Genomic DNA, 18299 nt, shown 5'->3' on the forward strand with positions numbered 1-18299 from the left:
TATTTCCAACTGGCTTTAGCACACCTGCCTACAATTTTCAAGCAGTCTTGAGGAGCTTGATTGGCCGCTTCAGGTGTGTTTGATTAAGGTTGTAGCTCATCTCTTCAGGATAGTGGGTCTCCAGGAACAGGGTTGAATACCTCTGCTCTACAATGTGTCGGTCAGCACACCCTGTGTGACGGAGTGCGTTCTTGTCCTCTGCGGCCCCATCTGCTGGTTGATGTTAATAATGCAGATGAGGAGAAGGAAGACCACTACAAAATCATCCAGCATGCCCAGCACACTGCTCAGCGGCCCAGGAAGAGTCTCCAGTGGAGAGGCCAAAGACATGGCAGCGCCAAATCCACAGACGGCCACCCTCAAGAGAAACAGCCATACCAGGCTGCCCATGTTCCCCAGCCATCGCACCAAAAAGAGCAGGAAGATGGGTGTATCGCACACGTAATCCTTTACCTAAAAAAGGAAAAGATGACAATCATACTGTAGCATATGACCTAGCACGTGGGATATCAGTGTGTGCTGCACATCTGAACAATAAAAATGTCAGCTGGTGTCTTCCAACTGTGGGAAACAGTGTCCTTCCTGGCCTGACGTTTCACAACCTTTGTGGCATCAGGAACTAAAATAGGTGTGGTGACATGAGAGAAAATAAGAAGAATAACTCTCTGCTGAGAAGTAATAATGGTAACTGTACCAATTTACTGGGAGTGGCACGAGTTTGTCAACACAAAGAATGTTATATAATGTCGTTTTTCAAGTCAGCCGTCACCTGTCTTTGGAGGCATTACAGTAGCTACAATCACATTGTGTGTAAGTCTGACTTCACAAAAAACAAACTGATATGATTTCAGTCTGACATATGGCATGTAAAAAAGACACATTATTGCTTGAGGCCAACTTTAAGCTAATGTTTGTACCTGTCTTGGTGCTCCAGAGTAGCGCTTGTTATAGTCTCTGACATGTTTGAGCACTTCTGTCTCTTTACAGTCAGTTCTGGTCTCTCTGAAGAGATGGCGCATCTTATTCACCTGAGAATAAAGAAAGAATAAAAGACAAATCAAATGAGAGCGTTACCTTTTCTGTATATATACACACACACATACAGTAAAAACAGTAATTGTGACATATTAATACAATTTAAAACAGCTGTTTTCTATTTTAAAATCCTTTAAACTGTAATTTATTCCTGTGATGGCAAAGCTACATTCAGCAGCCATTACTCCAGTCTTTAGTGTCACATGATCCTCGAGAAATCATTATAATATGCTGATTTGGTTCCTTAAGAAACATTAATTATTATTGTCAATGTTGAAAACAGTTGTGCAGCTTAATAGTTTTGCAGACAATTGTCACTCACTACCTTAAACGTTTAGGGTAAGATTAAGAGAAAGAAATAAACCGTTTTATTCAGAACTAAAATATAAAATAAAATGCATTTATTTGTCTTATTTTCTTCAAGTAGCATGCATAGGGTAAGAAATCTCTTACCGTCTGTCTGCACAAAGGACAGCTGATGGCATCTAACCAGGAGCAATGTTTCCAGTAAGATACCAGACATGGTGCTAGAGAGGAAAAGACACAGAAGACAGATAAGCGTGGGCCTCTCCTTCACCATGTGCCTAGTGCCACGTGCCAGAAATGTGTTGTTATATTCAAAAGGTCATTCTAAACCATTTTTATCAGATAGATAAAAATAAATGTGCTTTTCCACTGAAATGCATTGGCTTCAGTGATTCAGAAATGTCATTTTGATTCCACCATTCACATCATGTTAAAACCACACAAAAAGGTGTTTTTTTGCTATTTATGTTTTGATTCAGGTAAATCTGGCACATCATATTCAATGAATTATTTTTATTTTTTTCTCAATAGCAAGTATTTAACAAAGTAGCTGGTCGGGTTCACTACTTTTTTATATATTTAGTAGAGTCAATGTGACTAGAAGGAATAATAATAATAAATACTGAACAGGTAATCAAACCTGAAAGAGACATGCATGTGCATCATTATTTTTATGTTTTATTGCTTGTATTATCTCTGCTACTCTTTATTTTAGTCTCTTTAATGTGCTGGTTTAAAGTGCCTGTTGTGCAAGAATTATGAACAGTTTAGAATTTTGTATTAACCTTGTAGTTTACTATTAACTTAAATCTACAAATATTCCATCTCTGAGTGTGTATTCACGTGATCTGGGTCAGGTGAGAGGTTTAGCTATCATAACTACAACAGTATAATATTAAACTCCATATACAACACTGTAGATTCACATGAGCGGGTAAGTGTTCAGTGCTTGTAGTGTAAATGGCCAGCACCATCTGCTCTCTCACAGTACACTAGTTACATTAGTCTCTAAAGCACCTTCAGCTAAAGTGAACCAGCATGATGATTAACATTGTAAAACACTGAAATGAATGCTGTATATGCAAATAGTTCTCTTTTTTTTCTTTTTTGCAGTGATGTGTTTTAAGTAGGTTGATACGCACCACAGAAAAGATGCCCACAGTTGGTCTCTACGGGATAGCTGGTGATCTGTAAACAGACGGGGCAGTGATTGTCCCTGTTGCCTGCTGGCAACCACATTTTATCAAAATCCTGCAAGCATCAAATTAAGATTATTAATATGGATTAATATTCCCTTTCCCAAGTTATTAGAGTAATAATTTTTATTTTAAAGTAATAAATGATAAATTAAATTTTATAAAATATATTTTATACAAATATTGCTCTGTTGCAGGTGTCATTTATTTCTAAAATAATGTTTGATTTTATAGTATTGCAGTATTTTACTGAAGTAGACATTTCTAATTGAAAATGCTGCATTTAATTATAAATAATGAAATAAAATACACAATATAAGAATTGTTCTAGTGGTCTCAGACTTTTGGAGGCCATGTGTGTGTGGGAATGTGTGTATTCACCTCTCTTTTGTTCACGTGAGGATTGTATGGCTGGCCTTGATTCCTTATCTTTGAGAGCAGAGAGGACCTTCAAAAGTGAGAGATGAAGTTATTAAAATGCAATACTGTGGATTTTATGTACAGCTATTCAGTTGAACTGAGAGACTTCAAATCACAATGCAGGACTAAAGTTTATAAGGTCATCGTCATCATCCTTACAGTATCATTACAGCTTACAGATATTCTTTTGAAATTCTGAGTAAGCTGTATTGAAAAGTACCTCATTTCTCTTCATTAGAATAAAAACATTTATTAATCTCAATTCGCTATTTTCTTTACAAAATTTATTACACTTTTTATCAAAGAGTAGTCTGGATAGGCTGACTAAGTCTGGAAGAGCACGTACGAAATCTAAATTTAGCTGTCTGACACACCTGTGTTTTACTCACGCCAGATAACACAACACCAGACAGCTTTAAAGTACATCAGCCTTTGAAATATGTCAGTACTGAACTAACATTTGCCTTTGATATGAAAAGAACTATATTTGCATCTTATTATAGCTTGGTATCCTGCAGTTATGTTATCTTATACAGCATCTTATGTCTTTAAAACAACAACATTGTGCAAATGATCCCATGTGAAAGCATTTGTGAATTGTAAGACTGTGAGTTCAGTTTAGAATTGAATAAAGTTAGACTGACAACTGATGTCATAATATTTCATGTCTGTGTGGTGCCTTCTATTGCCCTACAATACCATAACACAGTTAACCTGCAGTCTCAGGACACAACCCTTCATCATAATACATGTATAGCTATATATAAATATTTCATTATTTATAAAATGGATAATGCTGCATATTGGTAAAATGTTTAAATATAGCCTTATATCAGACAAAATCTTCCAATGGCAGCATTTAAACATTCAATTTACACAGCAGATAGTTTCAGATAGGATTACTGGGCACAAAAATGTGCATTAAATATAATTAATATAAATCTAACACAAATAGTTTGTCTCTCTCACCTGTTGTGGAAGCTGTGGCTGGTGGGCATGTTTCTTGTTTGTAATTCAGTTGCTTTCTCTCGAGGAAGGCAGAGACTGGAATGCTTTCTCACTAGTGCATTGTACACAGTAAATTTGACAGACGGGTTAATCATTAACCAGGGCATCAGTCCCCCTTTTTTTGGAGATTAGGTAACTACAATGATTTACTGTTGGATTTTCGAAATTTAGGAAACTTGCTTGCAATCTTACGGGCCTCTGAAATATGTTAATGCATGTGGAAATGTGTTTATTGACTATATTTGCACTGAACAAAGCCATGGCCATTTTCTCGGTCTCCAGTGTTGTATTTTTGTCATGTGACCACTATCATAGGTTCAAAGACACAGGTTGTAAGTCTCCTCCTATTTTAAGTAGGTTAGGTGTCTGGTTAACCTGTCAATGGTTTACTGTAAGTTTACACAATCTACGCTGTCCCATATGGATGACCAAAGAAAGGCACTTCACTGAGATGCATGGGACAATCATAACCAGGGCAATCCAGCAGGTTAAAACAATCTACACCAGCTTCAATACTATACTAATACTATAGGCTTATTATATTACACATCGACCTTCAAATAGAGTGTATCATGTGTGGGTTATTTATAAGTTTCTTATATCAATATTCTTTATTGATGAGACAGCTTTTGTAGCTTAGTTTCCCCACTTCCAAATTGGCTCCATATCAGTGCATTTGCCCTGGAGCTTTTTGCTAAAAATTTCTCAAGCTAATATTTATCTTTCTAATTTTTGCCTAAACCGCAAGGTCGTTGTGGCTGAAAATAGCAACTGTTGATCCACAAGGGCCTTGATGGCATAGGGGTGGGTTAAAGACCCATGGGCCAAATGAGAATCTAAAGGCTGTCATGGTTTAAAGTCCAGTGTCATATCAGTCAAGGGATACTGTCACCAGTTACGCTGTCCCATGTGGTTAACATGTTGAAGACGAAATAGAAAATGTATTTTTAGCTTATTTCTGACGGGCATATCCATTGAGCTTAAGTATATGTTTTAATGTTATTCAGTGTGGCTTTATGGTGAAATTATAAATTGAGTAAATAAAGGAAAGAGTTTATCAAAACTTTAATGGAATGCAGTTTATCTATTTTTATTTTTATTTCTATTTCTATCGATTATTATCTATTTATATATTATACAATTGTTTACAATAAAGGCACTAATATGTCTCTTATATGAAGTATTCCCTCATGTGCGCATGCATACTGGTTAAACGCATGTGACTTCACATCACAATCTAATCTTACGTTTTTATTACAAAAAGGTAATAGCTTGAGAGATGTTAATGTTTAACAACAGAAAAATCTGTGTAAATCTAAAGTATGTACATCCTTATTTCAACTCAATTTTAAAAAAAATTCTCAATTTTTTTCTCTTTTTCTTTTTTAATAACTGAAGTCAATTTGAAGGTTCAGCCATTATTCTGTTCCATTAGTGTAGCTTAACTCATATGTGTATAAGTGGCAGGCAGTGGCAATAAAATAAATAAAATAAAATAAAATAAACTCTCTTTGGGAGCTGTTGATCATAAAGAATCTGTGCATAAAAGTGAATGTCCCTATGGGATGCCAAGTAAAAATAACTACATTAAAACAAATAAAAAATTGTCAGATTTACCCAATAAGCGTTGAAAAATGATAATAACTTAATGATTTGGAACATGATTGAATGGTTTCTAGCTGGTCATAGCTGGTATAAGATAATCATTAGGCTACCTGGTCAAAGATGATCATTATGGGGATAGATAGCTGATAATTTTTTGGATGACCAACTACTACAGTAGGCTATATTTTAGATTGGTTTGTTGCTGGTCCAAGATGCTACCAGCTGATCATCTTAAATTTACATTTTAAATATATTCTTATAGGCTTAATATTTTTAAGGCTATATTTATTGGGTGCTTATTTGGGTGAACATTTTGATGATAAATTTGACAGTAGCCTATTTTGTAACACTTTGTAGGCCCCAGGTGGGACTTTGGGAGATGGAATGGGATGGAGCATCAAATAATTATATATAATATATGGATGGATATGTGAGGAGGCAAGAGCAAAAACAAGGAAAGACTGATTATAAATAAATCATGACTGCATAACAGCAAAAGTAGGTGGCGATATGCACAAAGAATGCGACGCGCCAAAAACGGAAGAAGAAGAACACTTTGTAGGCTATTTTATATTCACTTTCTTATATGCCCATGGCCTATTCAGTTTCCATAGTGTGGAAACCAAACGCTTTATACCACATGATCCGTGTTCTCAGCTCTGCCAGTCTCCTCGGATCTCTGTTTTGATTGGCTACACGGTGTCCTGAACTCAATACACCATTGGTGTTTTATTTCTTGCTCTTGCACTCTTGATCCCTTCAATCCCCCACCAATCCATATCAACGCAGCACGCGCTGTATCCGCGGCGGACATTCACGAAGCCTTTACGTATCAATTAGTGCGTAGACGCAATAGACGTGAACGCAGCGCTGGTGAGAAATACACACGCAGGTGGGAAGGGGAAGCGCATTGTTGACAGGTGGACGGAAATATTTGCCCGATAGCACAGAGGAGATATGGATTTAAATAAAACGGTGCTGTGCGAGAGCCTGATTATTTGGGTAAGATCCTATCTTTTAGTTTAGCTCTAAAGGTCACTGGAATCGTTTATTTATCTGCGATCAGATAGCGTTACCTGTCGCAGGTAGTCGTTTCCTTCGGCACCATGGTCCAAAAATACCGGAAATAAGACATTTTGATTTGTGCACTTGCTTTTGTAAATCAAACGGGGTCTGCGGTGCATCATTACAACGTTAAAATTGCGCTCATTTCTCCAAGCGGCACCTTTGCGACACCAATATACAAAAATCATAAAGACGAGTCAGACTCTGAATGCTTTTAGACATGTAAACAACACCAATAGTCACAGCCAACAATCCGATTTAGGCGTCTAATCTGGTTAGCTAGAGTATTTGTGAAATGTGTCTTATGCAATCAGATATTCCCTGTCTCAGTTTAATATGATGGCGTTTTGATTTTTGACTGCGGCGCGTGCTCGCGATTCTCTGTATTTGGCTCTAATCCATGGCTGTGTTTACACTGCGTTTCAATCAAGGCCCCTTCTGAATAGTTAAAAAAAAAAAGACTATAAGATGCAAAATAAAACTGTCTTAATTCTCTAAACCTTTGGGGTCTCTATAATACAATACTTCAATTCATTCTGCTGCTATGAATGGCTTGACCCTGCTTATAATTGTTACCTGAATAGATAGCACATTTTAAATCCATTATTTGTTTGTTAGAATCCCAGAGTCTGTTTTCCGTAGCGATGTCATACATTAGAACTGCGCACCCAAATTTGCGTAATTGATGTAATACAGCCTGTATATAATTCACTGGAGTTGATCAAAATAAAGATCTTTAGTAAATATATACCTTAACAACATGATGGAGCATTTTGTAAATGTTCATTGTATTTTTCTTTAGTGAGAGTGCTATATGTTATTGCTATCAAAGTAGATTGGAAGATAAAACTGAAGTGTACAAAACCTCCAGGATGTTCTATTGAATATACTATCATGCTGCACCCATAGCGATTTTTATAAATTTTATTGCAGTAATGCAGGGTTTCCCAAATGAGGATTGACAAGTCGATGAGAAACTAATAATTAAATCAAATGTCAAATTAATCTTTGTGCTGTGCTGAAAATGCTCTTTCCAAATTTGGAAAATTGCCTGGTTTTTGTCACTTTCTTTCAGTTAGCACTTTTTTTCTCCTCTTCTTCTTCTTTTTTTTTTTTTTTTAAAGTGCAAAAATAATCAATCAGTCAATCAATGAATCAATATTTAGGATATTGTTATCCCCCGTGGGAGCAAAGTTAGTAAGCTTTAGACCAATATGAACATTAACTGGCATTTTCAGGGAAAAGAAAGTCTTCTGTGTCATGACTACTCAACAATTATTCAAAATAAAACTGAAAACGTTTTTTACAATTACAGGTAATAAATATTGTGTCATTGAATTTTTAATATATTAAAATTTGTATATATTGTAATGCATTCTTTGTAGTTTATCATTGTTTATTATAGCACTGTATACATTTGTTTTCTTTTTTTGTATATGCCTCAGCTGCAAACATTCAAAACTGCAGCCCCCTGTAAGACAGTGGAGGATCTGACCTCAGGGTCAGCCATGTCTCAGGCTCTGCATCAGATGTGAGTGTGTTTACATTTACTTGACATTTATTCTCTGGCACATGCTTTAATCCAACACAACTCATATAGCTTTCATTGTATTTCATTACCCATGACTTCAACGTTGCTTGTGCCATGTACTACCAGTTGATCCGCAGTGTTTTTTTGACTCGTTCATTCAACTGTGTTTTACATTTCTCATTTGCCCCTATTTTTTGTTTTCCTCCTTGCCATACTAAATCAGATTAGTTTTTTTCCAGGTCAGCATTACAGATTTATACCTCAGCTTGTCAGTGTGTGAATATTTTATGACTTGCATTGGGTTCTGGGTAGTCCTCAGAGTTATATTACCTGAAACACTTTTTTTGTTGTTGAATAAACATTCAAGTTTAGTGAAATTTCTATATTGTTATCAGAGAGTCTGGAGAGCCTGAGAGTGTGACGTAATTCTGATTATATTAAAGCAGGATGGGATAAGAACAAAACATATTTGATTTGATTCTGCCGACTGATCTGAATGAAAGCATCTGAAAGTATCTGAATTAGATAAGACTGTGCTGCACTGATCAATATATTTCAATTACAGAGATCCTTCATGGTTCAATGAGAGCTGGCTGGCCCGTATTAAAGAGGATGTTGGAGATAATGTGAGACTCAAGGTAGGCTTATTTTTCTTTTATGCCTTGGTGCTTAAATCTAATTTTGAGAACATGCCAAATTTAGTGTGTTAGTCAAAGCTAAAGTCTTTGTTTCTCTCCATTTTTACAGATGAACAATCTCAAAAAGATCCTGCAGATGATTGTTGATTATTATAATGAGGTAAATGACAGTGTTTCAGATATCATCAGTCTGAATTAACCTTTCATCTGACACCAAGCATTCTGAATTCGCACATGCCTGCTGTCACATGAATGTGTAATTGTTGGGTGGTTTAATTATATAACTGTGTTAATGCCTGCAATTTTTCTCTTTTTTTCATAATTTATTTCAAAGATACAATAATCATGCTTAAACTGATTCATTCTAACAATGAGTATGTGTTCTGATCACTTTGTGCTCAGGTTTTGGCTCAGCAGATCACAGATTGCCTTCTGCCTGATCTGGTGCGTGTGGTAGAGCAGTCTGATCAGGTAGAGCTGGGACGCCTCCTGCAGCTCATCCTGGGCTGTGCAGTCAAATGTGACCGGAAACAAGGTATTTAAATGAATAGTTCACCCAAACCTTAAAATATTTTCTATCATTATTTACTGCTATTTTCCTCGTGATGCATATATATTTCATTATTTTAACCTTGTGAAATTGTTTTGTTGTACAGAGTATATCCAGATTATTATGACTTTGGAGGAATCTGTACAGCATGTGGTGATGACTGCTATTCAGGAGGTCAGATTCATTTTATTCAGGTGTTTTTAAGTGGTCATTTATATATTTTCTTTATAAAAAAAAAAATTTCAAAGTTTTTTGTATTGATTACAGCTTATGAACAAGGAGACTGTGGCTCAGTTAGGAACAGAACATCCTGGAGATGTTGACCAACAGGTAAGAAATACAGACATATAACATCATCACAGTGTCAGTGTGAGAACGTCAGAGTGTTGATATTGGTGTTAAATGTAGTATCTTGTAGTATTGTTCAATGATTCTGGTTTTTTGGCATGCAGTTAAAGAAAGCCTTGGAGGATCTGACTGAAGTCATGGCAGAGAAAGAAGAGTTGGCGCAGCGCTGTCAGGAGCTCGACATGCAGGTGAGATTCCAGTTTCAGTAAAACAGCTGTCAAAGGGGTTTGTAAAGATACGAGAATATTAGGAATGTTAAAAATCAAGTCACAAGTTATATAATACAGATTTCAAATGAGCTTACAGTAATAACCAGGAAAATTAGTGTTAAAATTAATCAGTTATGAAATGACTTCAATTTCAGTTGTAAAGCAGCTTTACGAAAAAAGCAGTGTCATTATTCAGCTCAATTTAGTTGATTCAATTCAGTTCAATAACCGTGTCATTGTAGAAAAATGTATAAGTTATGAACTCAATTCCGCTACAAAGCTGCTTGACAACTATTGATACTTTTGTGACAGCCTTAAGTAAGATTGTGGCAAAAATTGTTCATGCATCGGAACCAAAATGCTACATAAATAGTTACTATTATTACTTGTTTTAGATATGAATATACACAGGTGCTGAAATATTTACAAGCTGCCTACATAAAAAAGGCATTGGTCAAAGAAATCCTGAGACAGCATTTTTTTAGTGGCTGTGTCAACTCAGTGAACAGTATTTCTGCTGTTCTGTTCATTCACCTTCATGGATGAACAGATTTTGCCTTTGAGTACAAGTTTTTTTTTTTGTCTCTGCAGAGACTGATGTGTTTTAGCTTTACAAAGAAATAATCTGTCATGTACAGTATTTCATTAATAAATATTAGGTGTATATTTCCCTTTTGGAAATTGTGGTAAATGTAGTACATTTAAAGGTCATTTGCAGAATTTGAACGGCTATGTTAATTTTCCTGTGCACATAAATGGGTTAGAATTTCATGTGTTGCTGATTCTTGACAGATTGAGTTGTAAAAGTATCCATGACCTATGAGAGGTAAGTCTTAAACAGATGCATGGCAACCTAGCCTAACTAAAACTAAAACCCTGCGTTGCCACTAACCAATCTAACCACTGAAAAACTAGTCTTATCTGAGGGTTTTGTGTGGCAAAAAGAGCTCATGGATTCAGAGCTGAAATTACTGGGTTATATATTGGCACACACTCTAAAACAAGAATAACTTGCATTTGCTGTTGGGGTGTGGGAGGTTTAACACGCTTAACATTAACAGTGGATTTGTTTCATTTAATTTGCAAATTAAATATAAAACTGCATCAATTTGGAGTTTATGTGTATGCACACAACTATAATGGATAAATTATTTAATGTTTAGTTAGTTTTGAAAGTGTTTTTTTGTGTAAACTGGTTTATTTCCTTTTGTGGTAAGGAGTGGGGCAGCACATCTAGTTGTAATCTGTTATAATTCAATATTATATAATTTTTCAAAAATCTTTACATCATGCTCTGTATATACACTACCATTCAAAAGTTTGAGGTCAGCGAGATTTTTTTTTTTTTTTTAAGTAATTAATTTATTTAGCAAGGATGCATTAAATTGATCAAAAGTGACAGTAAATGCATTAATAATGTAAAAAAGTATCACATGTTCCACAAAAATATTAATGTAAGATTGAGAAATGTTTCTCAGCATATTCAAATTGTTTCTGAAAGATCATGTGACATGAAGGCTGGATTAATGGCTGTTGAAAACACAGCTTTGCCATCACAGGAATAAATTACATTTTAAAATATATTAAAATAGAAAACATTTGTTTTAAATTGTAATAATTCTTACTGTGTTTTTGATCAAATAAATAAGATAAGCATAAGATACTGACCTCAAACATTTGAACGGTTGTGTATATTATACACTACTACCCTACATACAATCCTATGTTCAAATATGCCATACCTGTCGTATGTACTGTAGGTCATACATGCCTTGACATAGTAAACATCAGGTTTTCCAGAAAGCCCTGATATTTGACCTTTTTGCCATTTAAACAGGTGACAATGCTACAGGAGGAAAGGAACAGCCTCCTAGCAGAAAATGACCTCTTGACTGATCGAGACAGTCAGCTTGATACTTTTGAAGACCTCAGCACTCCATCAGGGAGGAAGCACAGCCAGCTACAACTACAGCTAGAGCAGCTTCAGGAGGAGAACTTCAGGTAGACCGAGTGTAACTTTCCTAATATTGTCTGAAACTTGCTTGATATTAACTTGCTGATGTTCTGTATATTGTTGTGGATGCATAAGCTGACAAGCATTGAAATAATGAACCAAGCTTGGGTAGAATGTTTCAGTTTGAAATAGCATGCAGTGTAAATAATGAAAGTGTGTGTATGTATGTAATAACCAGGCTTGAGGCAGCTAAAGATGATTACCGCATCCACTGTGAAGAGCTGGAGAAACAACTAGTGGAGCTTCAGCATCGTAACGATGAACTGACCAGCCTGGCTGAGGAGTCGCGATCGCTTAAAGATGAATTAGACATATTAAGGTGTGTGCTGGGTCATATTTTAACAAGTAGATTTTGCCAGTATCCTCTTTGGGTGGTTTGGGAAGTCTTTATGATTGATTTGTTTGTTTAGGAGCTGCTCTGACAGGGCAGTCAAGCTAGAGGCCTCTGTTGAGACGTACAGGAAGAAGTTAGAAGATCTAAGTGACCTCAGACGGCAAGTGAAAGTTCTCGAGGAGAAGAATATGACCTACATGCACAACACAGTCAGCCTTGAAGAGGAGCTACGCAAAGCTAATGCTGCAAGAGCTCAGTTAGAGACATACAAGAGACAGGTATAAATGTGCTAGCAGTTCTATTTTTAGGAATTATGAGAAATGTGATAAGTGAAAGATGAGGTAAAAGATGAACACTATATTGCTTTTGGAACCTCAGGGTCAGGAGCTCCACAGGAAACTGTCTGATGAGTCCCGTAGGGCTGATAACCTGGCTTTCGAGATGAAGAAATTTCAGGAGAAATATGATACTTTACTAAAGGAGAAAGAGGTAGACAGACACATTCACATGCAAGTGCTCATTCATGTGCCAAAACCTTGTGACAATTGTGTTTGTGTGTGATTCATCAGAGGATCAGCATTGAGCGGGACACTCTCAGAGAGACTAATGAAGAGCTGCGATGCAATCAGGCCCAACAGGACCAGCTATTACTAGCAGGTATGTTTGCAGATACCACACCTGGAAATAGTGTCATGTGCTGCTAGGAAAAGATTGCATTTGAATGAAGACTGTTGCTCACAGATATGAATCAGTGCAGATGGGCTCTGCTGAGAGAGATAACAGCTCCTCCACTCCTGTGATTCGTTTTGCATAAGCCAATTTAAATTCAAGCAAATCTGCTAGTTCAGAGGCAGTACAGTCTGTTAGATTTATATTCCGACGACAGTGCAGCCTTGAGACCAGCTCAAGTGATCTGTCTGGGTCACTTCACAGCTCAGTAAACACAAACTGAAAATGTAGTTTAGAAGATGGTATGAAACTTGAACTTCTTTCACACTTCACAGGAAAGTATCAAACAGGAAGTCCAAGCCACGATAACCTGGCAGCTGAGATGTTGCCCATTGAGTACAGGTATGTTATATATAGGAAGTAAAGCCTTTTTTCCTATTTAATAGATTTTAAACTGCCATTTATTTCTGTAAGGATAAAGTTGTTTTTTGTAACATCCATTACTCCAGTCTTGAGTGTCACATGATCCTTCAGAGATCATTCTGATATGCTGATTTGGTATTCAAGTAACATTTCTCATTATTATCAATGTTGAAAACAGTTGTGCTGTGTAATAGTTTTGTGGAAACCGTGATCTTTTTTTAAGATTCTTTAAATGGAAAGTTGATAGTAATTTTGTGCAGAAATGTCTTCATATTTGGTAATCTGATCAAATGAGTGAAGAAGGAGATGGTTGTTTACTACTGTTTTTAATATCACACTTCACACAGAAGGTGAATAGCAAGACTAGTACTCTGAACCTAATGTCTTTGTGATTCACATACATCTTTAGTGCATATAAAATCTTAGCTATCGTTGTTGTATAAATACATGTATATGTTGATGTGTATTTCTGCTTCTCAAGGGAGAGGTTCATTCGTCTGCAGCATGAGAACAAGATGTTGCGGCTGCAGCAGGAGGAGTCAGAGAACGAGCGTATAACTGAGCTGCAGGAGCAGCTGGAGGAGGCCCGGCGTGGACGCAGCCAGCTGGACACTGAGAACAGGTACAGATTGACATAATACATCAAGTATTAACTTACTGTTCTCTGCAGTAGATTTTCTGCATATGAACATGTGTTGTTTGTGTATATTAAGGTTAAACAGAGAAAGAATCAGTGAACTCCAGCGGCAGGTAGAGGATCTGCAGAAGGCTTTGCAGACACATGGAGCCAAACCTGAAGACGTAAGTGTGTTTTTATGCCACTTGGGTGGTGCTGTTTTTGCACATTTGATCTAGCACACTAAATGATCTAGTCTTTAATTTCTTTCTGGAAGTAGTACTTTTCATTAAAAAGTCACATTGCTTGTTTGCGTTCATACAGTCTCATCTGAAGAGGAAGCTGGATGCTCATATGTAAGTTTAGACATTTAATAAAATTTGATTTCACTGTTGTTTTAGCTATATTTGAGCATCTTATGCACTCTCTGAAATGGATGGTCGTTATGTTTTTTTCCCAGGGTGCGACTGAATGAAGCACAAGATGAAATCATGAAGAAGAAAGAGCTGTTGGAGGACCTCCAGCCAGATGCTAGTTAGCCTTTAACTTTCGAGTCACACTCACTCAAACCATCAACTTTGTGTCTGTAAACTTTGATGTCCATGATCTAGAGTGATGTTATGACCCTCTTTGAGTCTAACAAAAAAAAAAATCTTTAAAGTTCCTCTCAGTTTTAAAGATAAATGTCACTTTCAGGTGGGAAGATGGACGAGCTGGTTGCAGCACTGAAGAAGAAAGATGAGGACATGAGGGCTATGGAGGATCGATACAAGATGTACCTGGAGAAAGCCCGTGATGTACTTGCATTAACTTCAGCTCTTAAATACATAGTCTACTTTACCACTGACTGTCTTATACTCTGGTCTGTTACAGTTTTGTAGGCATTTTAAAGTCCTCAATATTTTCATCTTATTGAATCATGTAAAATTAAGAACTGATCAAAACTTGATATGTTCTGTCATACTCTGCGCATCAAATAACCACAAGTTTAACCTGTGCGTTCTTATATGCATTCTTGCCTAATTTTAAGCTCTTTTACATGCCTTATTATAACAGAGAGTTATTACTCATATATTCCAGTGATTATACATCATATTGTGCATTTCTAAGGTGATTCGAGCTCTGGACCCCAAGCTAAATCCAGCCTCAGCAGAGATTCAGTCACTGAAAGTGCAGCTCTCTGAGAAAGAGAAGAAGATCATTGCTCTGGAGGTAGAGCAGCCATCTCTTCTCTGTTTTACATGTTATTTACATCTAGCAATTTCAGATTTACTTTCTCACTCACAACTGAATTCTTTTTGTTGTTTCTTTCTCTTTTCACTCATGTCTGTTCTTATGTTTTCTTCTTTACTCAGCGGGAGTGTGAGCAGGCCAAACTGAGGGAATATGAGGAGAAGTTAATTGTGACCGCTTGGTATAATAAGGTACGGTGACAGCACTCAATAGTTTATCATGTACAGTGTAAATTAAAGATGATATTTATTTATTTAGATTTAAAATTCTGTACGCTATATATTTGTTTGTATTTTAATTTAAGGTGCTGCAATTAAAGATAATATAATAATTATTTATGCATGTTTATTATTTTATTTAAAGGGACAGTTCACCCAAAAACTAAAATTGTCATAATTTACATTACCCTCTTATTGTTCCAAACCTGTAAGAGTTTGTTTGTTCTGCTGAACCCAAAGAAGCTATTTTGAAGAATGTTTGTAACCAAACAGTTGAAAGTAGCTATAGACATATATTGGCTACCATCACCTATTTGATTACCAACATTCTTCAAAATAGCTTCTTTTGTGTTCAACAGAACACACAAACTCTTACAGGTTTGAAACATGAGTAAATGTCAGCTGTATTTATATCCATGTGTTGATTGACTTGATTGCGTGCCACTTGTGTTTAATTAGGCTAAGTATCTGACGTGCTCCTCCCGAACTTTAATAAAACATCATATAATTAATTTTTGGGTGAACTGTCCCTTAATGGAATGTCACTTAAAATGTCCCTATTATTTGATTGTTTAAATTGAAATAGATGTCTTGAAATATCTAAAACTTTAAAAGAAACAGTCTGCAGTAATTTGCTTTATGTTCTGAAAATTAATTTTGTCATATTGTGCAAAACATAGAGTTTGAACTTCCAGAAGATGGCAATCGAGTCACGGCTTAGCGGGCTATCCAACTCTCTAGTGCCGCCTGGCCAGTCCTTCTTGGCTCAGCAACGTCAGGTGACCAATGTGCGGCGCACTATGTCCATCAATATGCCTGCCACTTCTTCCAAGTAACCTTGTCCTCAGTACCTCCCAGCTTCCTGCTCTTCTCCTCCTTTTCCTCACATGTACACTCAAGTGACCTTAAGTACACTTCTAAACAAGGGGACAAGCATGCCATGATGAACATTAGCATGTCCCCATGTGATCACTCTCTACAGTTACACATGTATAATAATGTGCATAAGGGGCTGAACTCTGACGAAGGTTACTCAGTCAGCACACAATTATGTACAGTAGCGGTCTTTTTCACTTTCAGTACTAAACAAGCACCTGTAACCGTCTGCAGCAGGGTCACTTCTGAACCAGCATCCATACTAAAGATCACAGGTCAATCTTTTGTCAGACTCACTCAGATTGTGCAGGAAGAAATGCATTTAATGCATCCTGTATTGGTAGCATGCATGCTTTTGCTAGAAATGACTTCCAACGATACACTATGCAGCCGTGGAATATATTTGTAATCGTGCAGGTATGTTATATAAAACATTGAAAGTATATGCAGACTAAACATTTTGCCCTAGCTAATAAAAATCTGTCGATCAGGATGATAATGTATTTGGTGCTGGACACCAGAGTTCTTAGTTTGTTCCTATTACAGTGACTTTCTCAAATAACAACAGCAACATGCATTGAAACTACATTGTGTACATTTAAAAAGACATGCATATAATCACTCTAATTGATTAAATCTGAATCCAGGTGCTTCATTCAGTCAGTTATGGTATTTTATGTTTAGTTGACTGTGATAGGACTCTTGCATGCTCTTTTAACAAGCAGAAGGGCCTTTTTTTATCCACTTAATGTCGCCTGTCTGTGTGAAGACCTCAAGTATCAGGATTGAACACCAGCACAGAATTATAGCAGGCCATAGCAAACCGCTGTGACGGCTTTGAATGTGTTGTACGCTACTCTTTAAATATACATGCGTGACTTGTAAAACATAGCTGCATTGTGAAATGGCTTTTGCTGTATTGTGAAATTCTGCTCCTGCTTAGGTTGACCTGACTGAGCTATCTGCTAATAGACTAGCTGTTGCGTTTCGGATAAAACACACTCTGTGTATGTTGGGAGATACAATACATAAGTTCTGTTTTAAATGGTAAGGTTAATCATTGTGGTTCTGATTTCTCTTTTCTGGTGTTTTATTCAACTAGGCTTTTTGATCTGTGATGGGTAAATGCTAATGTTTTTTGAAATGCTAATATTTATGTATGATGTGTTCCAAGGAAGAACTCTTAAATTTGTGTACTCAATTTTATGAGCACTGTCATTGTTTGTGAGAGATGATAAATAATACGATTGGATTCATATGGTATTAGAGTAATATTTGGAGTTAAAGAGCACTTGCAGCCTTCATTTACATGTGATGAATAAAAAGTCTAAAGTTTGTTTTGCAGTACTGCCTTCTTGCGTTTTAATGATCCCAAGGTTGAAGTTTTTACTCAAGTCTCACCACTAGATGGCGACTAATTTAAACATTTCCCGCTGAGTGTCACTAACGGTAACCATTTTTAAAGGTCTCAGATGAAAACAAAAAATCTTTGTTATATTATGCCCGGGTAGCATTTTCCTTCACATGAATACACACTAAAATGCTTATTTTAATGATCTGAAATCCAGCCAATACAAATGGATGAGGCAATATTTCTTCAGCCTTGAGAGGGCACACAAACAAATTATGACGTGACAATATGGATTTCAACGCTGTTTATTATCACAGCAGAATCTTGCTTATGTTTGCTGATTAATATCATTATCTGTCACCTAAAAAACTTAAACTTCATCCCCTTCATCTGAAATCAGTGCCAATATGATACTATAATGTTTAACATGTCGCAATGACCTTTTCTCTATTTTTTCTAGGGCAATGTTCATCCAACACTTTTCGTTTTTGTAAACTAGGCATTACTAAGCAGGTTTTTGCAGGTTTGACATGGGAACTAAAGATGTATTATCTCACATCCGTTAATCAAACAAGAAGCCAGTCATCAGATGAAAGGCCATAATCTTCACTGATCTGTTTTCTTAGACATGTTAAACAGACACAATACCGTATT

General features: G+C 36.4%; 2 protein-coding genes across 2 annotated transcripts; one reads left to right on the forward strand and one right to left on the reverse strand.

Annotated features, from left to right (window-relative positions):
• Positions 1–147: 147 nt before the first annotated feature.
• LOC306880558 (E3 ubiquitin-protein ligase RNF170-like) lies at positions 148–4060 on the reverse strand (the record flags this gene model as incomplete). The annotated part of the gene is made up of 6 exons (XM_079434158.1): positions 148–453; positions 918–1028; positions 1489–1562; positions 2484–2592; positions 2919–2985; positions 3927–4060. The coding sequence occupies 6 exons, from the start codon at positions 4058–4060 to the stop codon at positions 148–150; spliced, it is 801 nt and encodes a 266-aa protein (XP_079290284.1).
• A 2315-nt stretch (positions 4061–6375) lies between these two features.
• Positions 6376–17637, forward strand: LOC306879867 (protein Hook homolog 1-like). Its single transcript, XM_079433089.1, has 22 exons — positions 6376–6572; positions 8081–8166; positions 8732–8804; positions 8914–8964; positions 9207–9339; positions 9461–9528; positions 9622–9684; positions 9807–9890; positions 11749–11912; positions 12104–12244; positions 12336–12537; positions 12638–12748; positions 12829–12916; positions 13264–13330; positions 13833–13973; positions 14065–14152; positions 14292–14323; positions 14428–14501; positions 14664–14764; positions 15078–15179; positions 15323–15391; positions 16099–17637. Exons 1-22 carry the CDS (start codon positions 6528–6530, stop codon positions 16252–16254), a joined length of 2139 nt encoding a protein of 712 aa, XP_079289215.1. The 5' UTR covers positions 6376–6527; the 3' UTR covers positions 16255–17637.
• Positions 17638–18299: the final 662 nt, after the last annotated feature.

Source organism: Barbus barbus (assembly GCF_936440315.1).
Source record: "Barbus barbus genome assembly, chromosome: 14".
NCBI classification, from domain to species: domain Eukaryota; kingdom Metazoa; phylum Chordata; class Actinopteri; order Cypriniformes; family Cyprinidae; genus Barbus; species Barbus barbus.

Excerpts from the sequence above, each read along its gene's own strand:
- LOC306879867 (XM_079433089.1), top strand. The coding sequence starts at position 6,528 with ATGGATTTAAATAAAACGGTGCTGTGCGAGAGCCTGATTATTTGG. Across the intron at positions 9,340-9,460 it reads CAAATGTGACCGGAAACAAG|AGTATATCCAGATTATTATG; the intron begins GTATTTAAATGA and ends TTTGTTGTACAG. Across the intron at positions 14,324-14,427 it reads AGGAAGCTGGATGCTCATAT|GGTGCGACTGAATGAAGCAC; the intron begins GTAAGTTTAGAC and ends TTTTTTTCCCAG.